This window comes from Heteronotia binoei, chromosome 11, assembly GCF_032191835.1.
Source record: "Heteronotia binoei isolate CCM8104 ecotype False Entrance Well chromosome 11, APGP_CSIRO_Hbin_v1, whole genome shotgun sequence".
Classification (NCBI taxonomy): domain Eukaryota; kingdom Metazoa; phylum Chordata; class Lepidosauria; order Squamata; family Gekkonidae; genus Heteronotia; species Heteronotia binoei.
The window spans coordinates 84558219-84582724 of NC_083233.1; the positions used below are offsets into that span (position 1 = coordinate 84558219).

General features: G+C 49.3%; 2 protein-coding genes across 2 annotated transcripts in view; one reads left to right on the forward strand and one right to left on the reverse strand.

Annotated features, from left to right (window-relative positions):
- Nucleotides 1-10192, reverse strand: part of CHEK2 (checkpoint kinase 2) — a 33936-nt gene extending 23744 nt beyond the window's left edge. Inside the window, exons 1-4 of the mRNA XM_060249193.1 lie at nucleotides 10009-10192; nucleotides 9124-9341; nucleotides 6841-6988; nucleotides 4890-4980 (exon numbers count right to left, since the gene is read on the reverse strand). Coding sequence (XP_060105176.1) covers nucleotides 4890-4980; nucleotides 6841-6988; nucleotides 9124-9341; nucleotides 10009-10192 — 641 coding nt within the window. The remainder of the gene's footprint in view (nucleotides 1-4889; nucleotides 4981-6840; nucleotides 6989-9123; nucleotides 9342-10008) is intronic.
- Nucleotides 10193-10309: 117 nt separating this feature from the next.
- HSCB (HscB mitochondrial iron-sulfur cluster cochaperone) lies at nucleotides 10310-15210 on the forward strand. Its single transcript, XM_060249194.1, has 6 exons — nucleotides 10310-10494; nucleotides 11288-11384; nucleotides 11464-11550; nucleotides 12935-13082; nucleotides 14152-14199; nucleotides 14762-15210. The coding sequence occupies exons 1-6, from the start codon at nucleotides 10310-10312 to the stop codon at nucleotides 14851-14853; spliced, it is 657 nt and encodes a 218-aa protein (XP_060105177.1). The 3' UTR covers nucleotides 14854-15210.
- Nucleotides 15211-24506: the final 9296 nt, after the last annotated feature.

Consider the following 24506-nt stretch of genomic DNA (forward strand, 5'->3'; position numbering starts at 1 on the left):
GAGCCCCGTGGTGCAGAGTGTTAAAGCTGCAGTACTGCAGTCCTAAGCTCTGCTCACAACCTGAGTTCTATCCCCAGCGGAAGCTGGGTTTTCAGGTAGCCAGCTCAAGGTTGACTCATCCTTCCATCCTTCCGAGGTTGGTCAAATGAGTCCCCAGCTTGCTGGGGGAAAAGCGTAGATGACTGGGGAAGGCAATGGCAAACCACCCTGTAAAAAGTCTGCTGTGAAAACATTGTGAAAGCACTGTCACCCCAGAGTTGGAAACGACTGTTGCTTGCACAGAGGACCTTTCCTTTCCTTTCATCCCATTTGGGGGTGCCACAGGTGAGATAATGTTTAAAGTGATTTATCAGTACTTGTGGAGATACTGGGGCTGGGAACTATCAAGCTGCCCAGATAAGCCTGGTTTTCATAGACAGGAGTGAAAACACTGGGTCTTGTTGGCCTGAGTAGATGCTGGCAAACTGCTGTTGCTGCTGCCAGAACCCAAGTCCCAGACTAGCTAAGACCCTTTCACAAATGGGGGAGGGAAGAGTGAAAAGTACCTGTCCCTTTTGTGCATGTGTGTGTCCATGGGGAGAGCATGACCAGGCAAAGGAATGCATCCTCTTTGCACACACATACAATTCGAACCTTCCAGAGGGGAGGAGGATCAGATGCTCAGCATATGATCAGGGGAATGCTGTAGACATAGTTTATTTTGATTTCAGTAAGGCTTTTGTTAAGTTTCACATAATATTCTTGTTGAGAAGTTGGTAAAATGTGGCTTGGATCCTATTACTGTTAGGTGGATCTGTCACTGGTTGACAGATTGCACCCAAAGAGTGCTTGTAAATGGTTCCTCATCCTCTTGGAGAGGATGATGTGGAGTGCCTCAAGGATCTCTCCTGGGACCTGTTCTGTTTAACATCTTCATAAATGATTTGGATGAAGGCATAGGGGGAATGTTCATTAAATCTGCAGATGATAGTAAATTGGGAGGGGTAGCAAATATATCCGAATACAGAGTCAGGATATAGGTATGACAGTCTGGAAAAATGGGCTAAAACAAAATGAATTTTAACAGGGATAAAGGTAAAGTTCTGCATTTAAGTAGGAAAAATCTCATACATAATTATAGCATGGGGGAGACTTGCCTTGACAGTAGTATGTGTGAAAAGGATCTAGGGGTGATCATGAGCCAGCAGCGTGATGCGGTGACTAAAAAGGCAAATGCAATTTTGGCCTGTATCAATGGTAGTATCCAGATCACGTGAAGTGATGGTATTACTTTGCTCTGCTCTGGTTAGTCCTCACCTAGAGAATTGTTTTCTGTTGCCCCAGAAGGTGGGATTAGAACTAACAGGTTGAAATTAAAGCAAAATTATAATATGATGGAAGGCTTAAAAATAGCGGCTAAACGTAAAAACTGTGTCGTAATAGGTGATTTTAACTACCCGCAGATTGATTGGGTCAATATGTGTTCTGGTCGAGAGAAAGAGATTGAGTTTCTTGATGCTCTCAATGACTGTGCTATGGAGCAGATGGTCTCAGAACCTACCGGGGTGGGGCGATCCTGGATTTGGTCCTAAGTAATGCCCAAGACCTGGTGAGAGATGTAAAAGTGATTGCGCCGCTTGGGAGCAGTGACCATAATGTTATTGATTTCACCATTTGTATAAATAGGGAGTTGTCCAAAAAGACCGCCACAACCACGTTTAACTTTAAAAGGGGTAAATACACTGAGATGAGGAGGCATGTGAGGAGAAAACTGAAAGGAAAGGTACATACGGTCAAAACCCTTGGGGAAGCTTGGACACTATTTAAAACTATAATCCTAGAAGCTCAGATAAAATACATACCACAAGTTAGGAAAGGCACAAACAGGCATAAGAGAAGGCCTGCATGGGTAACAAACAAAGTAATGGAAGCTGTAAAAGGTAAGAAGGACTCCTTTAAGCGGTGGAAAACCAGTCCAAGTGAGATTAGTAAAAGGGAACACAGGCTGTGGCAAATCAAATGCAAGACTGTGATCAGGCAGGCAAAAAGGGACTATGAGGAGCATATTGCAAAAAACATAAAGACCAACAATAAAAATTTCTTCAAATATGTTAGAAGTAGGAAACCAGCCAGGGAGGCAGTGGAGCTCTTGGATGACCATGGGGTAAAAGGATTACTGAGGGAGGATAGGGAAATGGCTGAGAAGCTGAGAAGCTAAATGAATTTTTTGCCTCCGTCTTCACTGTGGAAGACGAGAACTTTTTGCCCGCCCCAGAACCACTAATTTTGGAAGGGGTGTTGAAAGACCTGAGTCAGACTGAGGTGACAAAAGAGGAGGTCCTACAACTGATAGACAAATTAAAAACTAATAAGTCACCGGGTCCGGATGGCATACATCCGAGAGTTTTGAAAGAACTCAAAGTTGAACTTGTGGATCTTCTAACAAAAATCTGTAATCTTTCATTGAAATCTGCCTCCATTCCTGAGGACTGGAAGGTAGCAAATGTCACCCCCATCTTTAAAAAGGGTTCCAGAGGAGATCCGGGAAATTACAGACCAGTCAGTCTGACTTCAATACCGGGAAAGTTGATAGAAACCATTATCAAGGACAGAATGAGTAGGCACATTGATGAACACGGGTTATTGAGGAAGACTCAGCATGGGTTCTGCAAGGGAAGATCTTGCCTCACTAACCTGTTACATTTCTTTGAGGGGGTGAACAAACATGTGGACAAAGGAGACCCAATAGATGTTGTTTACCTTGACTTCCAGAAAGCTTTTGATAAAGTTCCTCATCAAAGGCTCCTTAGAAAGCTTGAGAGTCATGGAGTAAAAGGACAGGTCCTCTTGTGGATCAAAAACTGGCTGAGTAATAGGAAGCAGAGAGTGAGTATAAATGGGCAGTCTTCGCAGTGGAGGACGATAAGCAGTGGGGTGCCGCAGGGCTCGGTACTGGGTCCCATGCTCTTTAACTTGTTCATAAATGATTTAGAGTTGGGAGTGAGCAGTAAAGTGGCCAAGTTTGTGGATGACACTAAATTGTTCAGGGTGGTGAGAACCAGAGAGGATTGTGAGGAACTCCAAAGGGATCTGTTGAGGCTGGGTGAGTGGGCGTCAACGTGGCAGATGCAGTTCAATGTGGCCAAGTGCAAAGTAATGCACATTGGGGCCAAGAATCCCAGCTACAAATACAAGTTGATGGGGTGTGAACTGGCAGAGACTGACCAAGAGAGAGAACTTGGGGTCGTGGTAGATAATCACTGAAAATGTCCAGACAGTGTGCATTTGCAATAAAAAAGGCCAACGCCATGCTGGGAATTATTAGGAAGGGAACTGAAAACAAATCAGCCAGTATCATAATGCCCCTGTATAAATCGATGGTGCGGTCTCATTTGGAGTACTGTGTGTAGTTCTGGTCACCGCACCTCAAAAAGGATATTATAGCATTGGAGAAAGTCCAGAAAAGGGCAACTAGAATGATTAAAGGGCTGGAGCACTTCCCCTATGAAGAAAGGTTGAAACGCTTGGGACTCTTTAGCTTGGAGAAACGTCGACTGCGGGGTGACATGATAGAGGTTTACAAGATAATGCATGGGATGGAGAAAGTAGAGAAAGAAGTACTTTTCTCCCTTTCTCACAATACAAGAACTCGTAGGCATTCGATGAAATTGCTGAGCAGATAGGTTAAAACGGATAAAAGGAAGTACTTCTTCACCCAAAGGGTGATTAACATGTGGAATTCACTGCCACGGGAGGTGGTGGCGGCCACAAGTATAGCCACCTTCAAGAGGGGTTTAGATAAAAATATGAAGCAGAGGTCCATCAGTGGCTATTAGCCACAGTGTGTGTGTATATATAAAATTTTTTGCCACTGTGTGACACAGAGTGTTGGACTGGATGGGCCGCTGGCCTGATCCAACATGGCTTCTCTTATGTTCTTATGTTCATAAGTTTTCGACTCAACGTTAGGAAGAACTGAGCAGTTCCTCAGTGGAACAGGCTTCCTTGGGAGTTGGTGGGCTCTCCTTCCTTGGAGCAGAGGCTAAATGGCCATCTGACAGCAGTGCTGATTCTGTGAACTCAGGCAGATCATGCATGCACACAGGTATCTCAGGGCGAAAAGGGGGCTGGAGGCAACAGTGAGCCCTCTGAGTGCGTCAAGGAGGGTTTGTGGAACAGTCTGCTGGCCGAGATGGTACCTGGCCCTGGGACCACAGAAACATTTCAGACCAATAAATAAAATGTCTGGGGTGGCCCATCAGTTGGCAATACGTTCTGGCCTCTTCCCAGATAAGGAATGAGCCAGGAGCCCTGGTCAAGCTGCCCCAGTGACTGCCTGGGGATGACAGAGCTCCCTTCCCAGCAGGCTTTGCTGGGGGCCCTCCCCCTGCTTGGCACCCCCCCTGCCTCCCAGTGAACAGCAAGTGGGTGCCCTGAAGCATGCTGGCTCCAAGGCTGCTGCAATAGGACTGTTTTCTACGTGTTGCTGGGTCTTTTTTACCTGTACTCTGGCACTCTGGGGGGCGGGGGGGTAGAGATGGTATTGTGAGCTGCATCTGCAGGCAGTGACTGGCAGTGCCTGTACATACCACTCTGAGGGACATTGCCACGCACCACTGCCAGATCAGTGGGCGTTGCTGGGGTTTGTAGAGACTCCAGCACACTTGATACATGAAGTCAGCTTCACACTGCTTTTTCCTCCATGGAATGTGTGTAGGGAACAGGCCAGTGGTACCACCGTAGTGGCCCTCAGGGCTGGTTTGCCCCATCACCACGAAAGAGAACAAGCTCGCCCACAGAACTGCTTTGCTACATGCTAGACCTCCAAGAGCAGCATCACGCAGGAAATGTAGCAAGGAAAAAAATATCCCAAAACGACATTTTGCAACACAAATACTACTCTAACTTACCTTCCCAAAGTTTTTGTGATGATGTATTTCTCTCTGAGCTCCTTGGGGTACTCTGACTGATCATCCACCGTAACATCAGAAAATACAAACACTGGGAAAGCAAACACAGAATGCAACTTGACTATTACTAACATCCTGGCTCCCAGTTTACTCCCACAACAATCACTCCTATAAGAACATAAGAGAAGCCATGTTGGATCAGGCCAACGGCCCATCAAGTCCAACACTCTGTGTCACATAAGAACATAAGAGAAGCCCTGTTGGATCAGGCTAGTGGCCCCTCCAGTCCAACACTCTGTGTCACATAAGAATATAAGAGAAGCCAGGTTGGATCAGGCCAATGGCCCGTCCAGTCCAACACTCTGTGTCACATAAGAACATAAGAGAAGCCAGGTTGGATCAGGCCAACGGCCCATCAAGTCCAACACTCTGTGTCACACAGTGGCAAAAAAATTTATATACACACATACACTGTGGCTAATAGCCACTGATGGACCTGTGCTCCATATTTTTATCTAACCCCCTCTTGAAGGTGGCCATGCTTGCGGCCGCCACCACCTCCTGTGGCAGTGAATTCCACATGTTAATCACCCTTTGGGTGAAGAAGGACTTCCTTTTATCCATTTAAACCTTTCTGCTCAGCAAGGTTAAAACGGATAAAAGGAAGTCCTTCTTCACCCAAAGGGTGATTAACATGTGGAATCTAAAGTGTGTGCATGTGTGGCCAGGCAATGGAAATAATTCTAAGGACGCAGCAACCACAGATCAGTTTGGATCTGAGCATTTAACTCCTAAGCATCATCAACCGTGGTTACAGCCAATCATCTGTAACTATTTTCCAGAGAGAGAAAAACACCTGCAGAACGAAAGAATTTCTGCCACATGCTGTGGAAAAGGACCACACATAATGGTTGTTTCTGTAAGGTCCATCACTATTTATTCAGTTTGTGGCTCCCCTTTCTAACTCAATACAATCTAATAAGCAATGAAGTATGATGAGGATTAAAGAAACAAGCATACCATATTGGACACAAGACACACTGCAAATATCATGCAGAAAAAGTATGAGGCCAGCAGGAAACAGTGCAGCCACAGAAAAGGAAGGGGGAAAGGTCTCCTGTGCAAGCACCAGTCGTTTCTGACTCTGGGGTGATGTTGCTTTCACGGCAGACTTTTTACGGGGTGGTTTGCCTTCCCCAGTCATCTATACTTCCCCCCCAGCAAGCTGGGTACTCATTTTACCGACCTCGGAAGGATGGAAGGCTGAGACAACCTCAATCCAGCTACCTGAAACCAGCTTCTGCTGGGATCGAACTCAGGTTGTGAGCAGAACTGAGGACTGCAGTGCTGCAGCATTAACACTCTGCGCCACGGGATATAGTGTTGTGCGGCAGCCACAACACTGTAGCAAATGCAGCCAACAGATATCACATTCTACAAATCAGTGGGTGTAGTCCGCAGTTTGCTCCCTTCATAAAGCACTTTCCTGAACCACCTTGACTTAGCCCTGCTATCGTTACAGGAGAACCCCTCCCGAAAAGCTGTTTTACTCAGTCTGAGGAATGGCCAAGGCAAAATAAGCCTTCTGATCTCCCCAGCATGCTAGAGAGTCAGTCAACAAGCAAAACGACTGCTGTTTTGTGGATGTGTATCCTCAGCACTTTTCTCCAAAGCAAATTATCCAGGAAAAGGTTTTCAGACCTTTTTCATAAGACTGGGTGGCAGAACAGGTACGAAGATTGGTGAAGATGCCTCCCCTGAGGACCCTCTTTCACAATGTTAGCAGACCTTCCATGACCCCAAGAAACACACCCAGTTCAAGCAAACAAGAAAAGCAGTGCACAAGCCTCATTTATGAAGGCAGCTGCTTGCTTGCAACTCGAGCAGCACCAGTCCTCCCCCGAGCGTGGGTGGAAGAACCACAGTCTCCCCAGGCAGGCACCCCACTTACCTTTGTTATGATGCAGAGCAAGAGCAATTTCAGCATTGTGAGTCAAGGGGAGTTTGTTCCCCTTTCCAAGGCGTTGACCGTTGACATACGTGCCATTTGCACTGTGGTCTTCGATATAAGCCACGTGGGAGTTTCTCGGTCCTGGCTCCTTGGAGAAAGGACAATTAACCACCCTGTGCCGAAAGGCAAGGCGCCAGCCACAGCTGTGCTACACACCAAGCATCACAACCTATCTTCAGTCCCACAGCACTTTTCCCCACACACAACACACTTGAATACAGCCAGGCAGTTGTTTCATCTGAGCCCCCAAGAGAACAAGAGTGGTTCATCTCTTACGCAGGCAGAACTTATAAGGGTTCAAGGCTATGCAGAATCAGCCTCCGGTTGTATTGATTCTTGCGGACAGCCAAACGCAACCAAGAAACGGTTTTATTAGACCACTTAGAGATTCTCCACACCTAAAGGGGCCCCAAGGCAAGGCACCAACAGTTGGGAAAGTTTAAACTGAGAAACTCTCATAAGGCTTCAATATAAGGCACCAGCTGCCAGCTACCATACAGCCCTCCTGAAAATAACAGGCTCTCAGGCCTTTCTAAAGGACAACAGCATGGCCAAGCTCCTGACCCTTCCGACAGGCTGCTCCAGAGGGTTGGAGCTCCATCACTGCTTTGTAGCTGCCAGTGGAAGTGCTAAACATGTCACTGAAGGGAAATTAATGAGTATTATCAGATACATTTTAGCACACCTAAGTGTAGTCGCATGATTATTTTGAGAACCAATCACTTCTATATTGAATCATCACATGTTATAATAACCTAAATTAGCGGCTGTCACTTTAACTACAAGAAGCATCATGCAGAGTTAATTAGGTTTCCACTGAAGCATATGAAGATATGAAGCTGCCTTATACTGAATCAGACCCTTGTTTCATAAGTCAGTCTTGTCTACTCAGACTGGCAGCAGCTCTCCAGGGTCTCAAGGTGAGGTTTTTCACGCCTATTTGCCTAGACCCTTTTTAGTTGGAGATGCTGGGGACTGAACCTGGGACCTGATGCTCTACCTCAGAGCCACCTTCCCTCCCCATCATCCTTCTTTCTGAAGGAGTTGATGCTTTCAAAACATTATGAGATAGTTATTTCAAATTTGATTAGCCGCCCTGAGCCCGCCTTGGTGGTGTAGGGCGGGATATAAATCGAACAAATAAATAAATAATAAATAAATTTAAAGTTCATTTATTTAATTATGCTTGAGAAATGCGGATCTGACTTTCTTGCATGTGGCTTTTCAGCTCTTGTAAAGAGCATTAGCACAGGTATCTATTTTTATTATATTATTTTAAAACAGTTGGTTTTTTTCCACTAGATTGTTAGCTCTCTGAAATTTCTCTTTGGTTTTGCTGGTACAAGGTTAAACACAGAACTCATAATTATTGTCCCATGCAAATACCTTGCTGCCCCGCCTCCCTCAGTCGGCATTATCTTTATAAACCTTTATGAAGTCTATGTGGCCAACAATGTTCCCTCTCAGCTGCAGAGTCCTGTGAGCAAAAATTCTACTTTGTGAGCCTTAAAGTTGTGAGCTACTGCATCAATTAGTGTGCTCTGCAGCCATTTTTCCTGAGCTAAGACAAATGTGTGAGCTGGAGGTTAAAAATCTGTGAGCTAGCTCACACTAACTCAGCTTAAAAGGAACACTGATGGCCAATTAGCTAAAGAAAATAAGTTTCTTACAAACTGATTGGTACAGGCTTCTTAATGGGATAAAGGATAATTATCTTATTGCACCCCCTCATTGAGACAAAACCAGCAGCAACCCAAGAAGGGGCCCTCTTAGTCATGGCACCGAAACTCTGAAAGCCCTCCCCAGAAAGATCCATGTGTCCCTCTCTTTCATTAACAGCCAAAGGCTTTTTTGTGTTACCTCACTAACTTGTTATTAGTCCTCCTTGCTGGTTGTGTGCTTTTATGGGTCTGAAATGCTTTTTAATGTTTGCTGCCTAGGAGACCCTGAATTGGGTAAAGGTAGCATTGAACTGCTACCTTTTGTTACTGATTTGTTATTGATGTACCAAACACGAATTTGAGCAGACTTGGTAGGATGGTGGAAGACAGGAGGGCCTGGCGTGGCTTTGTCCATGGGGTTGCAAAGAGTCGGAATTGACTGTGCGCCTGAACAACAAAGCATTGAATTGCTTTAAACAAATAAATGTTAAGGAAAATCCAGAGAAATGGTAAATCTGCTGTCTCTAAGGCAAAAGAAATAACTGATGCGACTCAAACTTACTCTGAAGATGCGGAAGTGCTTCTTGCTGTACTGTTTGTACAGTTCTGTGTGTGGCAGATTCAGGCTTGTAAAACTGTATTCGCAACTTGGGTCTCTCCCAAACCAGTATTCATTGTTCAGGCAGTCTGGGGGGGAGCAAAGATTTGAAAACATTATCGGCAAATGGAAGCCGCTCCTTCTAGTGTCACCTGTGGCTTTAACCTGGCTTGGTCCAAGTTCTGAGAAGGCGGACCCGACCAGCATCTTGGCCAAACACGTGTGAGGAGCATCTAGGGTTGCCAACCCCCAGGTGGGGGCAGGGGATCCCCCGGTTTGGAGACCCTCCCCCCACTTCAGGGTCATCAGAAAGCGGGGGGAGGGGAGGGAAATGTCTGCTGGGAACTCTATTATTCCCTATGGAGATTTATTCCCATAGAAAATCATGGAAAATTGATCTGCGGGTATCTGGGGCTCTGGAGGGGCTGTTTTTGGGGTAGAGGCACCAAATGTTCAGCATAGCATCTAGTGCCTCTCCCCAAAATACCCTCCAAGTTTCAAAAAGATTGGAACAGGGGGTCCAATGCTATGAGCCCCAAAAGAAGGTGCCCCTATTCTTCATTATTTCCTATGGAAGGAATTGAAAAGGTGTGCTGTCCCTTTAAATGCGATGGCCCGAAGTCCCTTTGGAGTTCATTGATGCTTGTCACAGCCTTGATCTTGGCTCCACCCCAATGTCTCCTGGCTCCACCCCCAAAGTCTCCTGGCTCCGCCCCCAAAGTCCCCAGATATTTCTTGAATTGGACTTGGCAACCCTAGGAGCATCACAACCGGGGGGCGGAGTCTGCTTCCCAGGCCCCGCCCAGGTGTCCCCAGAGGGGGCGTGTCCTCCCCCCCCCCCCCCCGTACCGAGGCCGGCGAACCCGGGGCTGCGGGGGAAGAGGCGCCCCCAGGGCTGCTCCTGCTCCTCCTCCTCGGCGATGGGCGGCAGCGTCTCCTGGGCCGGGCCGGGCAGCGTCTCCAGCGAGCTCTGCGTGCCGGACGAGGAGGAGGAGGAGGCGGAGGCGGAGGCCTGGCTGCCCTGAGAGGCCATGATGGCGGCGCTGCCTCCCGCTCGCTCTTTCCCGCGCTTTCCCTCTCGCGCGGGGGCCGCCGGGAAGGGGCGTGGCCGGGGCGCGGGGGCTGCCGGGAGTGGTAGTCCCGGGCGGGGATGTGGGCGCTGCGGGGCCTGGGGCGGGCGTGGAGGGGCGCGGGGGCGCTGCGGGGCTTCTCCTGCTGGAGCTGCGGCCGGCCCTTCCCCCCGCTCTCCGCCGCGGCGCCTCCCCGCTTCTGCCCGGCCTGCCAAGCCCTGCAGCCCCCGGACGCCGCCGCCGACCTCTTCCGCCTCCTCGGGTGGTGCGTCTGGGGGGGGGGGGTCCCCCGGTTTGGAGGTCCTCCCCCCCCCTTCAGGGTGGTCAGAAAGCGGGGGAGGGGAGGGGAATGTCTGCCGGGAACTCTGCTATTCCCTGGGGAGATTTATTCCCATAGAAAATAATGGAGAATTGATCCGCAGGTATCTGGGGCTCTGGGGGGGCTGCTTTTTGGGGTAGAGGCACCAAATTTTCAGTATAGCATCTTGTGCCTCTCCCCAAAATATCTCCCAAGTTTCAAAAGGATTGGACCAGGGGGTCCAATTCTATGAGTCCCAAAAGAAGGTGACCCCTATCCTTCATTATTTCCTATGGAAAGAAGGCATTTAAAAGGCGTGCCGTCTCTTTAAATGTGATGACCAGAACTCCCTTGGAGTTCAATTATGCTTGTCACAGCCTTGATCTTGGCTCCACCCCCAAAGTCTCCTGGCTCCACCCCCAAAGTCCCCAGATATTTCTTGAATTGGACTTAGCAACCCTAGGGGAGGGTGCCGGGGGAGGGAGGGCACCTAAAAGGGGAGGAGGGCATGGAGGGGAGGGCACCTAAGGGGGGAGGAGGGCATGGGAGGGAGGGCACCAGGGGGGGAGGGTGCCGGAGGGAGGAGGGCATAAGGGCAGGGCGCCAGAGGGGGGAGGGTGCCAGAGTGGGGAGGAGGGCGCTGGAGGGGGGAGGGCGTGGGGGGGAGTTCGCCAGAGGGGGGAGGGCGCCTGAGGGGATCCCTCCCTCCCCCCTCCTCACAGACTGACGCCCCTCTCTCTGCTCCCCCCCCCCCCCGCAGCCCACGCACCTTCCGGCTGGACGAGGCCGAACTCCAGCAGCGGTTCCGCAGCCTCCAGCGCCGCCTCCACCCAGACCTCTTCAGCCGCAGGCCCCAGGTCGGGAGGGGAGATGTGGGGGTGGGGGGGGGGAGGGAGGGAGAGGGACTGACCATGCTCTTTTCTCCCCTCTTCCCAGACGGAGCAGGGCTTCTCGGAGCAGCACTCGGCGCTGGTCAACACGGCCTACAGCACCCTCCGCACCCCCCTCAGCCGCGGACTCTACCTAGTGAGCTCCACCACCATCCTGGGGGGGAGGGGCGGGGGGCATGAGGAGGCCTCCCGGGAGGGGGGGCAGCGGTGGGGGAGGTCCAGCATATCAGGCCCAGGGGGTGGGGTGGGGGCTCTTCGGTGCCCGCCAGCAACTGGTGCCAGGCAGGGGTCAGACAGCTGAGCCACCTCACCCCACCCTCAAGCAGCGGCGGGGGGAGGGTCTGGGCGGCCCACCAAGGGGGGTGGGTTCAGGGCACCCCCTCCAGCCCTGAAGGGACACCAGTGCAGAGCTTCCCGGCTGTTGTCCGCCTTACTGAGATCAGATAGAAGAACCCAGAGCTCCACAGTCCAGCTCAAGACAACGCAGAACCTGGGGAAGCAAAACATTAAGCAGAAATTTTTGTTTTTCAACGTTTATATAAGTTGTGATTCCATAATGAACAACAGCTGCACAGTAGAAACTGACTTGTGTTTATCAAAGAATTCAGGTTTTCAGGGCTGGTAACATCATTAGGGTTTGTAGAATCTTTCGGGATCAGGTGCCGTGTTCTACTGGAGAAAGTTTTCCTTCCAGACGTTTCGTTCTCAGCTGTGGAGATGAGGATGTTCTCCGCAGCTGAGAACGAAACGTCTGGAAGGAAAACTTTCTCCAGTAGAACATGGCACTTGATCCCGAAAGATTCTACAAACCCTAATGACTTGTGTTTGTCTAGCCTCTAGTACTTTCCAAAGCACAAAACACCATATAACTATTGTGACCAAAGTTCAAAACTCCTTTTGTAAAGTCCACAAGTCAGCAGCAGTTCCCTGCTGGAAGCCCTCCGGTGTGTGCACGGAAATGTCGAGGATGCAAGAGGAACCGGTTTCAGTCCTAAGACCTTCTTCAGCTATGGCTTCACAGCCCAAATGCGGTATTATTCTTGGAAGCAGCACTCTAGTCGAGCAGTGTCCTAAAACTCTCCCAGCTATACCAGGTCACAATAACAATGTGGTGTTTTGTACTTAGGAAAATATTAGACAAACACAGGTCAATTTGCTCTGTGTAACTGTTGCTTATTATGGAATAATTTCTTATATAAATGTTGAAAAAGAGTAATTTCTATTTAATGTTTTGATGCCACGTGGTTGAGCTGTCCTTTATGCAGTCTGTATCTCCGGTACCTGGCATTATGTGACCTGGCTTGACAAAGTGGCATTTATGTCAAACCCAGCCATGTAACAAATGACATAGAGGGTTCGTGTCAGCGGAAACTACAAAACAGTCGACTGTGGCAGCTCTTTACAGAGGCACTCCCTTAGGGTTAAATGCCTTGCACAGCATCGGGGAGGGTGGCTGCATTTGCAGGAAAGCCACCTTTAGATGAGGAAGCTCTAAACAGAGTTGTGCTCTTCATTACCAGCTGGAGTTAAATGGGGTGGAGCTGGAGAAAGGAACAGACTGTGAGGCAGATCCTGAATTCCTCTCAGAAATCATGGAAATTAATGAGAAACTGACAGAAACGAACAATGAAGATGCAACAGAAGAGATGGAAAGCTACATAGCAGGTTTGGGAGAGGCTTGTGCTAGGAGAGGTTTCTGTGCAGAAACTGTGGAGGTGCTGTTTACTCTAATGGGAAGTCAGAGCTAGCTCTGCATTTATCATTTTTGCCCATTAACCTGCAGAACAAGTATTGTTGTGTGCAACTCTCTATATGAATTGAAATTTATATAATCCTTATTAACCTGTAAACATTGGACTAGTGATACATTTGTGTAGAAATCAGTGCCAGCTGTGCTGAAGAAGGAAACCCCCAGTGCAGCCATCATGTTCTATGCAGGAATCATGTGAAGTCATGTCAAGTGGTTTCCACATCCAGGGGCAGTCAACCCCTGTAGACCAGTGCCATCAACATCAGGGAAAGGCTTCAGCCTCTGTGTCTTGTTGGTCTTCCAGAGGAACTGGCTGGCCACTGTGTGAGACAGGAGGCTGGACTAGATGGACCCTCACTGGTCTGATCTAGCAAGGCTCTTATGATGCTCTTCTCAGGGGAAGGCCTCTGCCTCTCTGCCCTGTTGTTGGCCCTCCAGAGGCACTGGCTGGCCACTGTGTGAGACAGGAGGCTGGACTAGATGGACCCTCCCTGGTCTGATCCAGCGGGGTTCTCTTTATGAGATAATAATAATAATAATAATTTTTTATTTCTATCCCGCCCTCCCCGCCGGGGCAGGCTCAGGGCGGCTCACAACATAAAACACACATTACATCAATTATACTTATAAAATAGTTAAAACAATTACAGAGTATTAATGATGGAGTGAGAAAGAATTCCAGGCTGAGCTGATGACATTTGCAGTGTGTGTGTGTGTGTGTGTGTACACGCACGCACCTGCTGTAATGTTAGACGATCAGAGGACGTTCTTATTTCTAAGTGCCTTAAGTGAGACATTCTTTGTGAAAGCTGTAACTTGTTAAAGCCTAGCGGCTTCCTTCATGTTCAAAGCACACATTTCTCGCTGTTTTAGCTACCTTGGAAGCTCCCCACTGACTTTCCCCAGATCTCTTTTCGCAGCATTGGTGAGGCTGAAAGTGCCTATAATCTGAATTCCATTTCTCTCTTATTTGTTCCCAACTAGCTAAACAAGAGGAGCTGGCCAAAGATGTAGGCCAAGCCTTTGACCAAGGTAGGTCATTCCCACCCTTCCTCTACAAGGGCTTGTCAGATGCGCTGCTGCATTCACGGGGCTTGTGAGCCAGTCTGGACTGCAGGTAGCGGGAAATCCTTGGCACTTGTGCCATTGTGCTTGCTTGCTTTCCTCTTGTGAATACATACAACAGGGCACATATTAGGTAGTTCTGCTAGATGTAGGAGTAAGTTTGTACAGAAATGCCTTCTGGCAAGAGCAGCTCAGTTCCAAAAGTGATTGAATTGCTGTGTTGGTTCCTGTCACTGTATACAAATGCAGAGAGAGAGAGAGATCTGATGAGCTTTTGGATCGATAGGCCCTGACTGTCAAGGTAGAGTATCTGGTTTTAAGTCTTGTCTGTATTTTTAGCCAGTTCATATTGAAATTGTAATTTGTTCTTAACCATTTTAATTGTTGGATCTCTGATGTCAGCCTGCTTTGCAGGAAAAGGCCAGGATATAAGCCAAATAAAATAAATGAATAAATGTATGTATGGAAAAGCAACATAGAAATGTGTAAATGACATTTTTAAAACCCTGCTTTTTTCCTTGAATTGCAGATGATTTTCAGAAAGCAAAAAAAATATTGGCCAAAATGAAATATTTTGCCAACCTGGAAGAAAAGGTGAAGAAGAAAAAGCTCCCCTCCTAACATTGCACTATGAATTGTGATGAGCTTTTGCCGTTTGATATTTCCCAGGTAACTGAAAGCAATAAAACCAGCATTGTGGGCAGCTCTTGGTTTGTCTGCTCCTGAGACAATGCAGAGAGCTGCTGGGTGAGACCACAGGTTCAGCATCCTGCTTCCTGCCAGCGGACTCCAAGCAAGACAGTCCTCCCTCCAACGACTTTAGATGCTGCAGGGCATGCTGGCTTGGAACCTGGGGGGTCCAGGAAGACCTTGTCACTAGTGGCCTTCGGCAGGCCAAGAGGAACAGGAATCCAGAGCCGCGGAAGTGGGTTGCAGCTCATGAAGGAGTTCACTAGAATAAAAACATCTTTAAGGTGCTGCAAGAGTCTTCTCTGTTTTTGCTTCCATTTACTGCCACTTAAGCCCACGGCTGCAGCCACCCTTTGTGGCAGTCCACTTATGACATTAGACTGTAAGAGAAGCCCTGTTGGATCAGGCCAATGGCCCAGTCTGTCAAACACTCTGTGTCACATAAGAGAAGCCATGTTGGATCAGGCCAATGGCCCCTCCAGTCCAACACTCTGTGTCACATAAGAACATCAGACAAGCCATGTTGGATCAGGCCAGTGGCCCATCCAGTCCAGCACTCTGTGTCACATAAGAACATCAGACAAGCCTTGTTGGATCAGGCCAATGGCCCATCCAGTCCAACACTCTGTGTCACATAAGAACATAAGTGAAGCCATGTTGGATCAGGCCAATGGCCCCTCCAGTCCAATACTCTGTGTCACATAAGAACATCAGAGAAGCCATGTTGGATCAGGCCAGTGGCCCCTCCAGTCCAACACTCTGTGTCACATAAGAACATAAGAGAAGCCCTGTTGGATCAGGCCAATGGCCCATCCAGTCCAACACTGTGTCACATAAGAACATAAGAGAAGCCCTGTTGGATCAGGCCAGTGGCCCATCCAGTCCAGCACTCTGTGTCACATAAGAACATCAGACAAGCCATGTTGGATCAGGCCAGTGGCCCATCCAGTCCAGCACTCTGTGTCACATAAGAACATCAGACAAGCCTTGTTGGATCAGGCCAATGGCCCATCCAGTCCAACACTCTGTGTCACATAAGAACATAAGAGAAGCCCTGTTGGATCAGGCCAATGGCCCATCCAGTCCAACACTCTGTGTCACAGAAGAACATAAGAGAAGCCATTTTGGATCAGGCCAATGGCCCATCCAATCCAACACTGTGTCACATAAGAACATAAGAGAAGCCATGTTGCATCAGGCCAATGGTTTGGTGTAGTGGTTAAGTGTGGACTCTTATCTGGGAGAACCAGGTTTGATTCCCCACTCCTCCACTTGCACCTGCTAGCATGGCCTTGGGTCAGCCATAGCTCTGGCAGAGGTTGTCCTTGAAAGGGCAGCTGCTGTGAGAGCCCTCTCCAGCCCCACCCACCTCACAGGGTGTCTGTTGTGGGGGAGGAAGGTAAAGGAGATTGTGAGCCGCTCTGAGACTCTTCGGAGTGGAGAGCGGGATATAAATCCAATATCTTCTTCTCCAGTCCAACACTCTGTGTCACATAAGAACATAAGAGAAGCCATGTTGGATCAGGCCAATGGCCCATTCAGTCCAACACTCTGTGTCACACAGTGGCCAAAACACCCAGGGGGCATCAGGAGGCCCACCAGTGGGGCCAGGGCACTAGAAGCCCTCTCCCCAAGAACCAGGAATACAGAGTATCGCTGCCCCAGACAGAGAGTTCCAATATTGTTTTTGAAATCCTACCCCCCCCCCATCTCCCTGCATCACCCAGTGCTTCCCTGCAGAAATGGGTTTGGGCTTTTCAGGGCCAGTTCAAAGGTCTGCTGCTGTTTCTTCAGGATAATTTGGAAGGCGAAGCTCCAGGTCATCTTAATCACTGGCCCAAAGTCCCTTTAGGGGAACCAGGTGGAGTGGGTGAATTCTGAATTCAGTAAACCTTGAAGTGCAGTAACCTTTGTCCACAAAGACACGTACAGGGTGGTCAGAACAGGTACAAGTGGTTGATGTGCAGTTCATTGTCCCAAGAATCCAGCCTGTTCTGTTCCCAGCGCTTCTTTGCCGTGATGATATAAGTAAGTCTTCACCAGGCGATTCCCTGGATGACCTGGGGGAGTCTTGGAATGATAGGCTCTCCAGGGCCATCGACAAGATCGCACCTAGACGTCCTCTGCGCCCTAGCCTAAAGCTAGTACCTTGGTATAACCAGGAGTTGCGGCAATTAAAGCGACTCAAACGACTAGAGAGGCAATGGCGGTGTACTCGAGACGAAGTGACTAGAACATCTTATAGAGAATGTATGAAGTCCTATGAGATGGCAGTCAAAGCCGCAAAGAAAACATACTTTGCGGCTAAGATTGCGTCTGCAATTTCGCGCCTGGCACAATTGTTCAACACAATTCGGACTCTTATAACGCTGCCACAGGGCAGTCCAAATTCTAATCAATTGGAAATTGGCTGTGAGGTTTTTGCGAATTTTTCTGCAGATAAAGTGTTGCTCTGCCGCGACTTCCCTGCCATATTGGAGACAGTATGTGAACCTGAGGCTCCTTGCCTGTCTTCAGACTGTGTCTTGGATGGTTTCAGTGCTCTCAGTCTGGAGGAAGTTGACAGGATCCTCTTGTCTGCATGCCCTACAACTTGCAATTTGGACCCTTGCCCCTCCTGGCTTATTAAAACCTGCCAGAGGGAGCTTAGGTATCCTGTACGGGATATCATAAATAGATCCCTGATGGAAGGGCATTTTCCAGCACCTCTTAAAGAGGCAGTGGTCCGCCCCCTCTTGAAAAAACCAACGTTAGATCCGGCTGAATTGGCACACTAGTGGCCGGTCTTGAATTTACCCGTTTTGGGCAAACTTATTGAGAGGGCAGTGGCGTTGCAATTACAGAGTTTCCTGGAGGATGCTTCCGTTCTTGATCCCCATCAGTCGGGCTTTCGTCCGGATCATGGGACGGAGACAGTGCTGGTTGCCCTGGTGGATGATCTTCAGCGGCATCTGGATCAAGGCGGCTCGGCGGTGCTGATGCTGTTAGACCTATCGGCAGCGTTCGACACGGTCGACCATCGGTTGCTGACCTGCCGTCTCGCCGACATGGGGATTCAGGGGTTGGCTTTACAATGGCTTTCCTCGATGGGGACAAAGGGTGGTGATTGGGGGTGAACTGTCCCGGAGGCGCCCGCTCGATTGCAAGGTGCCTCAGGGGGCAGTACTTTCCCTGATATTGTTCAACATCTACATGCGCCCCCTTGCCCAGATTGCCCGGAGATATGGGCTAGGCTGCCACCAGTACGCTGATGACACCCAGCTCTATCTACTCATGGACGGCCGGCCTGCCTGTGTCCCAGAAAATCTGGACCTGGCATTGCAAGCCGTGTCTAGATGGCTCAGGCTGAGGGGATTGAAACTAAATCCAGCGAAGACAGAGGTCCTTTGCTTAGGTTGCCGTGGTCCGGGGTGGGAGGAGATTCCCTTACCAGCCCTTGATGGTGTGCCTCTGACAGTGGTGCACAGGGTCAGGAGCTTGGGGGTACTATTGGAGCCTACTTTAACTATGGAGGCCCAAATAGCAGCCACTGCCAAGTCCGCATTCTTTCACCTTAGGCGAGCAAAGCAGTTGGCCCCTTTCCTGGAGGACGGCGATCTGGCAGCAGTGATCCATGCAACGGTCACCTCGAGGTTGGACTACTGTAATGCCCTCTACATGGGGCTGCCCCTGTGCCGAACCCAGAAGTTGCAACTAGTGCAGAATGCTGCCGCCTGGTTGTTATTAGGGCTCCCTAGACGGGAGCACATTCAACTGGGGCTCCGGGGACTGCATTGGCTGCCGATAACATACCGAGTTCGATACAAGGTGCTGGTTATTACCTTTAAAGCCCTTTATGGCCTAGGACCTGCCTACCTTAGGGACTGTCTCTCCCCATATGTTCCCCAGAGAGTGCTGAGATCGGGTTCTCAGAATCTCCTTACAATCCCTGGGCCAAAGGAGACCCATCTGAAATCAACTAGGGACAGGGCCTTTTCGATCACAGCCCCCTGCTGGTGGAACCAGTTGTCAGAGGAGGTGAGGGCCCTGCGCAACCTTGGGCAGTTCTGCAGGGCCTGTAAGACAGTCCTCTTCCGGTTGGCATACAACTGACTGATATCTGAACATCAGAATATTTGAACATCAGAATGTCTGAATTTTTAAGGAAGACTTAGCATGGCATACTGATAATTGTGTTTTTACTCTATTTTATTGTATAAATTATTAATGTATTTTAAATTGATTTATTGTTAGAATTTTGTGTTGTGAGCCGCCCTGAGCCCGCTTCAGTGGGGTAGGGCGGGATATAAATTGAAATAAATAAATCATTGCAGAAATTTACTCACGTTGATAGAGAAAAGAGGCCACCGGGGAAGGGATTTGTTTTTATTGCACTTAACGTATTTATATGCCTTTTCTTCTTCGACTCAAGGAAGCTTAACAAAGCATCAACATTGTAGCTGCATACAGCATAACCAAACGGCAAGATCAAAACATGCAAGAAAGGCCCAACAGCCAGATCTGCAAGAACACTTAATCCTCTCTCTGAAAGAGAAGTGTCTTGCGTGCCCCCACTCCTCTTCTGGTAAACGCTCCCGAAAGATGGACCGTGAGCTGAGTGTGGCTGAACAGCGCAGTCCTGAGCCAGGAGGCCTACAAGGAAAGGTTGGCGGAACTGGGCACCCGGCAGCACAGAGGAACATATGCCAGGAGATGCTGCTTGAGCAGCATGGGGGCACCGGGGCTGCTGAGGGCTTGGAAGGGAACAACCAGTAGGAGTTGCTGGCTGAGCACTGGCACGGCACGTTCCAAGAGTCTGATTGGGAAAGGGAGTCTCACTGCTACAGTTTTTACTTGTTGAAGGTTCCAGGACGTCTTTAGAGGCGGCAGCCCAGTAAGGAATGGGTTACAGTAAACCACGCTAGGGACGATATGGTGCTGTAAGTCAAGGTAGCTAGGCTGGCAGATTCTTCATGAAGGATCAGTTTGCAAACTGGGTGTGCTTGAAAGAAGGGGCTCCTGGCAACTGCACTGACCTGTTTACCTTAAAAAAAAACCCTGCTCATTTCTAATAGCAAAATGTCTCTTCCAGTAATAAAAACAAAAGTCCACTTTTGTTGAAAACTGAGGAGAGTTCTGCTATACCAGAACGAAGTCTTTCTTCACCGTTTATCCATCAGTGTGATGTCCATGACCTTATTAAATCCTTTTTGGACTGAAGGTGCAGAAAAGCCCTACTGATATTTTGCCCGGACAAGGCCTGCAGCTTGCAGAAGATTTGTTGCTCATAAAGTAATATTGACTGAATGGAGCAGGATCCATACTGGGGCCAATTGCTTATATAATTGTTACAATGTGTAACAAGTATTGGGGAACATTAAGACGAACATCAAAGGAGATAAAGAAATCTGCATAGTGGGCAAAGTATTCCGTCATTCAAATCTATTATTGATTTTATTTTGCCTTGCTGGAGCAAGACACCACCTGGGAAAGTTTTTTTTTTAATGTGCTGCTTTAAATAAAGGGTAAATGTGCTATTTCTGTACACAAAAAGAGAAAATAACTGAAACCTGCTCTTTCTCCTAGGACCTGACATTTGTGTGTCTGGCTAGGGGAGTTTAATGCCAGAGGAGTTTTCTTTTTTTGCCAAGAGCACTTCTCTTTCGGAAATCGCTCAGGGCTGAATGCTTCCTTTTAGACAATGGGTGCAATAACAGTTTAAAGAATATTAGGGTCACTCCTGGGAAGAGACCCCAATATTCTTAAAACTACTTGCCCAACATAACATATATTGGAACAATGTAGGAATTTACCCATTTGGTTTTCTGTTCCTCTGCTCCATAGTTAAAAAGAGTCCATTCTCCAACAGATCTTCTCCATCTGGGTATAATATAATGTTCCCACTCAGAAAATAAAACCGTATCTCCAGCCGTGTTGGTCTGAAGCAGTACAACAGAGGTAGAACCCAAATGCAACTTTTATTCCGGGTGTGAGCTTTAATGTGCGCATACACTTTCATACCGTCTGGAGAAGTGCACATGCGCAGGAAAGCTCACACCCAGAATAAAACCTCGTTGGTCTTAAAGGTGCCTGACTGGGCTCTAACTTTGTTCCAATCTGGCCTGTAGTTCTAAACAAGGGCTCTTATGATCAAGTTCCTGGACCTAGATAAGTCCCAAATTTAGACCATGCATTAAGTGCAGGAGTAGATTCCCTTTTTCGCCATCTTTCCTTGTCTGCCTTCCCAAACCATAATATATCTTTTAGAAAGAGACACTGGAGCTGAAATTATCCATTGTTCTACCAAGAAGGCTAGCGGCCTGTATATCTGCCAACAGGAGAGAATCCAAGAGAACTCAGCAAGGTCCAAAGTTGGTCCTACCAGAGCTTAACCCCATCTCAGACGGGTAAATTAATATCAACCTTCCCAGCCAGCATCTCTGCCTCATCTGGATGAAGCTTCTTTTTGTTTGCTCTCTGGAGCTCTGGCCTCAAAACTGCCCCTGTCCCTTCAAAGCCACGTGCAGAGGCAAAGAGAATGCCATGGAGATCATCCAGGTGACCACTGACTCCCAGCTTCTGGCTACTAGTGGACTAAAGTTTAACATAAACCAGTTGGCCTGAAATTGGCCTTTGGGGCACCCCACAAGCTGGCTTTGGGTTCCAGCTAGCTGACTCTGCCTCTCCTACAGAGACACTTTCTTGCCAGAAAAAAAGAAACGAGGGTGATGAAGGACTGTCCCTTTTAACTAAATCAGTGTAGCCCCAATATTGTGATTGAGCGCCTCAAATGCTTCTGTTGCACCTGACAGTATAAACAGCAATCCGTTTATTAAGTAGCCCATTTCAATCCAAATTCAGGACTGTTTGAAATGGACATAGCCATGGTTGCCCCAAGTGACGACAGCCTTTGCCAGCCAAGAGATGATGGGGAACGGCTCCCTGTGGTGCTCCTGGACCCCCATTCCGAGCCTGCCGTCCTTTGGGGCAGCCTGGGTGAGCTGGGGGTGTGACGGATGGCTCCATTACCACGTGGCTGACTAATTCTGGAAGGAGGGTCTGGGAGCTGCTGCTCTGTCATGTGCATTTGTCCTGTGGGGTGGGGGAGCACAGTGTTCCATCGGGTCCCCCTCCAGAGAGCCAGGTTGGTGTAGTGGTTAAGTGTGCAGACTCTTATCTGGGAGAACTGGGTTTGATCCCCCACTCCTCCACTTGCACCTGCTGGAACAGCCTTGGGTCAGCCAGAGCTCTCTTATCTGGGAGAACCGGGTTGGATTCCCCACTCCTCCACTTGCAGCTGCTGGAATGGCCTTGGGTCAGCCAGAGCTCTCTTATCTGGGAGAACCGGGTTGGATTCCCCACTCCTCCACTTGCACCTGCTGGAATGGCCTTGGGTCAGCCAGAGCTCTCTTATCTGGGAGAACCGGGTTGGATTCCCCACTCCTCCACTTGCACCTGCTGGAGTGGCCTTGGGTAAGCCAGAGCTCTTATCTGGGAGAACCGGGTTGGATTCCCCACTCCTCCACTTGCACCTGCTGGAGTGGCCTTGGGTCAGCCAGAGCTCTCTTATCTGGGAGAACCGGGTTGGATTCCCCACTCCTCCACTTGCACCTGCTGGAATGGCCTTGGGTCAGCCATAGCACTCTTATCTGGGAGAACCGGGTTGGTTTCCCCACTCCTCCACTTGCACCTGCTGGAGTGGCCTTGGGTCAGCCAGAGCTCTCTTATCTGGGAGAACCGGGTTGGATTCCCCACCCCTCCACTTGCACCTGCTGGAATGGCCTTGGGTCAGCCATAGCACTCTTATCTGGGAGAACCGGGTTGGATTCCCCACTCCTCCACTTGCACCTGCTGGAGTGGCCTTGGGTCAGCCAGAGCTCTCTTATCTGGGAGAACCGGGTTGGATTCCCCACTCCTCCACTTGCACCTGCTGGAATGGCCTTGGGTCAGCCATAGCACTCTTATCTGGGAGAACCGGGTTGGTTTCCCCACTCCTCCACTTGCACCTGCTGGAATGGCCTTGGGTCAGCCAGAGCTCTCTTATCTGGGAGAACCGGGTTGGATTCCCCACTCCTCCACTTGCAGCTGCTGGAATGGCCTTGGGTCAGCCAGAGCTCTCACAGAGTTGTCCTTGAATGGGCAGCTTCTGGGAGAGCTCTCTCAGCCCCACTCACCTCACAGGGTGTCTGTTGTGGGGGAAGAAGGGAAAGGAGATTGTGAGCCGCTCTGAGACTCTTCGGAGTGGAGGGCGGGATATAAATCTGCAATTCTCCTTCTTCTTCTAGAGAGCCAGTTTGGTGTAGTGGTTAAGTGTGCAGACTCTTATCTGGGAGAACCGGGTTTGATCCCCCACTTGCAGCTGCTGGAGTGGTCTTGGGTCAGCCAGAGCTCTCTTATCTGGGAGAACCGGGTTGGATTCCCCACTCCTCCACTTGCAGCTGCTGGAATGGCCTTGGGTCAGCCAGAGCTCTCTTATCAGGGAGAACCGGGTTTGATTCCCCACCCCTCACTTGCAGCTGCTGGAATGGCCTTGGGTCAGCCATAGCACTCTTATCTGGGAGAACCGGAATTCATTCCCCCCTCCTCCACTTGCACCTGCTGGAATGGCCTTGGGTCAGCCAGAGCTCTTATCTGGGAGAACTGGGTTGGATTCCCCACTCCTCCACTTGCACCTGCTGTCATGGCCTTGGGTCAGCCATGGCTCTCTTATCTGGGAGAACCAGGTTTGATTCCCCACTCCTCCACTCGCACCTGCTGGAATGGCCTTGGGTCAGCCATAGTGGTAAAGTTTGCGGACTCTTATCTGGGAGAACCGGGTTTGATTCCCCACTCCTCCACTTGCAAATGCTGGAATGGCCTTGGCTCAGCCAGAGCTCTCTTATCTGGGAGAACTGGGTTTGGTTCCCCACTCCTCCACTTGCAGCTGCTGGAATGGCCTTGGGTCAGCCAGAGTTCTCTTATCTGGGGGACCGGGTTTGATTCCCCTCTCCTCCACTCACCGCTGCTGGAATGGCCTTGGGTCAGCCAGAGCTCTCTTATCTGGGCGAACCGGGTTTGATTCCCCACTCCTCCACTTGCAGCTGCTGGAATGGCCTTGGCTGAGCCAGAGCTCTGGCAGAGGTTGTCCTTGAAGGGGCAGCTGCTGTGAGAGCCCTCTTAGCCCCACCCACCTCAGAGGGTGTCTGTTGTGGGGGAGGAAGATAATTATGAGTCGCTCTGAGATTCGGAGTGAAAGGCGGGATATAAATCCAATATCTTCATTTCCCAAACATCCAAAGGAACATAATAACATAAGAGAAGCCCTGTTGGATCAGGCCAATGGCCCATCCAGTCCAACACTCTGTGTCACATAAGGACACAAGAGAAGCCATGTTGGATTAGGCCAGTGGGCCCTCTAGTCCAACACTCTGTGTCACATAAGAACATAAGAGAAGCCATGTTGGATCAGGCCAATGGCCACTCCAGTCCAACACTCTGTGTCACACAGTGGCCCAAAAAAAAATTATATATATCTATATGGGTCACGTTGCTTCAGTGCAGAGGGGCAGTCTGAGGCTCGGCAGGAAGGGTGGGGGGTCAGGGCCACTGTTCAGCTGATATTCCCC